Source organism: Gobio gobio, assembly GCF_949357685.1.
Source record: "Gobio gobio genome assembly, chromosome: 8".
NCBI classification, from domain to species: Eukaryota; Metazoa; Chordata; class Actinopteri; order Cypriniformes; family Gobionidae; genus Gobio; species Gobio gobio.
Window position 1 is genome coordinate 56,167,216 of NC_137114.1, and position 2,334 is coordinate 56,169,549.

Sequence of the window (2,334 nt, forward strand, 5' to 3'; positions counted from 1 at the left end):
TAAACCCCGAATTCAGTCAATTTTTTGGTGTGTATGTTCAAGTGCGACAAACATCCTAAGTTCTTGAATCACTCTGATGAACACTTAATTTTTAAACATTTAAATTAAAAATTCACAATTTCAGTTTTATTTTAAAGTTGGTATGAAATGGAAATTGATTTTCCATTAAAAATGTCAAAACTGGATGCAATTAAATACACTCACCTAAAGGATTATTAGGAACACATACTAATACTGTGTTTGACCCCCTTTCGCCTTCAGAACTGCCTTAATTCTACGTGGAATTGATTCATCAAGGTGCTGAAAGCATTCTTTAGAAATGTTGGCCCATATTGATAGGAGAGCATCTTGCAGTTGATGGAGATTTGTTCCACCATGCTCTATTGGGTTGAGATCTGGTGACTGTGGGGGCCATTTTAGTTCAATGAACTCATTGTCATGTTCAAGAAACCAATTTGAAATGATTGGAGCTTTGTGACGGTGCATTATCCTGCTGGAAGTAGCCATCAGAGGATGGGGACATGGTGCTCATAAAGGGATGGACATGGTCAGAAACAATGCTCAGGTAGGCCGTGGCATTTAAACCATGCCCAATTGGCACTAAGGGGCCTAAAGTGTGCCAAGAAAACATCCCCCACACCATTACACCACCACCACCAGCCTGCACAGTGGGAACAAGGCACAATGGATCCATGTTCTCATTCTGTTTACGCCAAATTCTGACTCTACCATCTGAATGTCTCAACAGAAATCCAGACTCATCAGACCAGGCAAAATTTTTCCAGTCTTCAGCTGTCCAATTTTGGTGCAAATTGTAGCCTCTTTTTCCTATTTGTAGTGGAGATGAGTGGTACCCGGTGGGGTCTTCTGCTGTTGTAGCCCATCCGACTCAAGGTTGTGTGTGTTGTGGCTTCACAAATGCTTTGCTGCAGACCACGGTTGTAACGAGTGGTTATTTCAGTCAAAGTTGCTCTTCTATCAGCTTGAATCAGTCGGCCCATTCTCCTCTGACCTCTAGCATCAACAAGGCATTTTCTCCCACAGGACTGCCGCATACTGGATGCTTTTCCCTTTTCACACCATTCTTTGTAAACCCTAGAAATGTTCCTAATAATCCTTTAGGTGAGTGTATAATGTTAATGTCTTCAAAGTGCCCTCTATTGAGAACTTAAGCATATTTAGAGCACAGGTTTAGAGCAACACTACTGTGAATAAATGACAGAATTTCATCATTATTTAAGTATGCCAAACTAAACCGACGGTTCTATTAAAACAGGGTTTAAAAAAGTTAACAAAATCGACCATCTGCACAAGATGAATAATTGACTAGAAATTTATTTACAACCACAAAGAAATATGACACAAACGCCACGATAAAGCCATCAGCAGTGATTTAGCGCTTTTGAGGTGTAAATCAGACGTGACACATGATCTGCTGAAACCTGACACGCGTTTGGATGACATGCAGAAATGCCCAGTAACTCAGTAACTTTACTGACTCTAGAGTCACTGAACCCTTTCCACAAGCCTGAAAAGTGTCAAAAGTTCAGTGCTGATTTCATGAGAAATACAGGGAGCGCTTCTTTTTCAGTAACACTGAACACTTGAGCTGAGAGTCTTGTGTGTGTGAGACACAGTAAATAACAGTCATTTGAGTATTTCAGCTGCACACGGACGCTTCTTTCCATCACAAGCACGCTCGGGTTCATCGTCTGGTCGACGGATCTGGTCTAGATCATCCACTGGTCCTGGTCTTGATCGGCTCCTTCCATGTCGACCTGTCAGTGAGCGACACTCACGTCATTCACCTAAAATCAGAACTCAGATCTCTTCAAAACTGAATCAGTGTTTTTGTCACGAAAAAACAGTAGATTTAAGACCCTACAGGTGAACAGGGTCAATATTTAACTCGCCATACTTCCCCAGCTCTGACTAAACGCAGAACATTTAAGAGAATCGTTTTGCATTACAAGTTTTCTGAAATGCTAAAATGTGCAATTTTCAAGCTAAATATGCACTTATTTGCATACAACTCCTGAAGATAAATCTGAACATTGGATAAAGCCAGATTCAAAATTCTTGTTTGATCTTGTTGACACGTTAGATTTAAAGGTTTCTAGTGAGGGGATTTTGAATATTTCTTTTTATCACTCCATAAATCAAAAAATACCGTCAACAGATGGAACAAAATAATTTTTACCATGTTTTTAGGAGTAAAATGTTATAAAAACCAGGTGAATGATGTTATGAACAAACCCTTCGCTAGAATCCTTCAGAATATAGATATGAATAAACCTCTAAGTTTTGGTGTGTGTAAGTGAGGCTGAAGTGGAG

At 39.8% G+C, this 2,334-nt stretch overlaps 1 protein-coding gene across 2 annotated transcripts in view; it reads right to left on the minus strand.

The window, feature by feature from the left end:
- Nucleotides 1-1,316: 1,316 nt before the first annotated feature.
- anapc15 (anaphase promoting complex subunit 15) overlaps nucleotides 1,317-2,334 on the minus strand; it is a 5,976-nt gene continuing 4,958 nt past the window's right edge. Inside the window, exon 5 of one of the 2 annotated variants that reach the window (XM_079823020.1) lies at nucleotides 1,317-1,808. In XM_079823020.1, the coding sequence (XP_079679146.1) occupies nucleotides 1,782-1,808 (27 nt within the window). In that variant the 3' untranslated portion in view covers nucleotides 1,317-1,781. The remainder of the gene's footprint in view (nucleotides 1,809-2,334) is intronic. The other variant, XM_079823019.1, reaches the window with a different exon arrangement.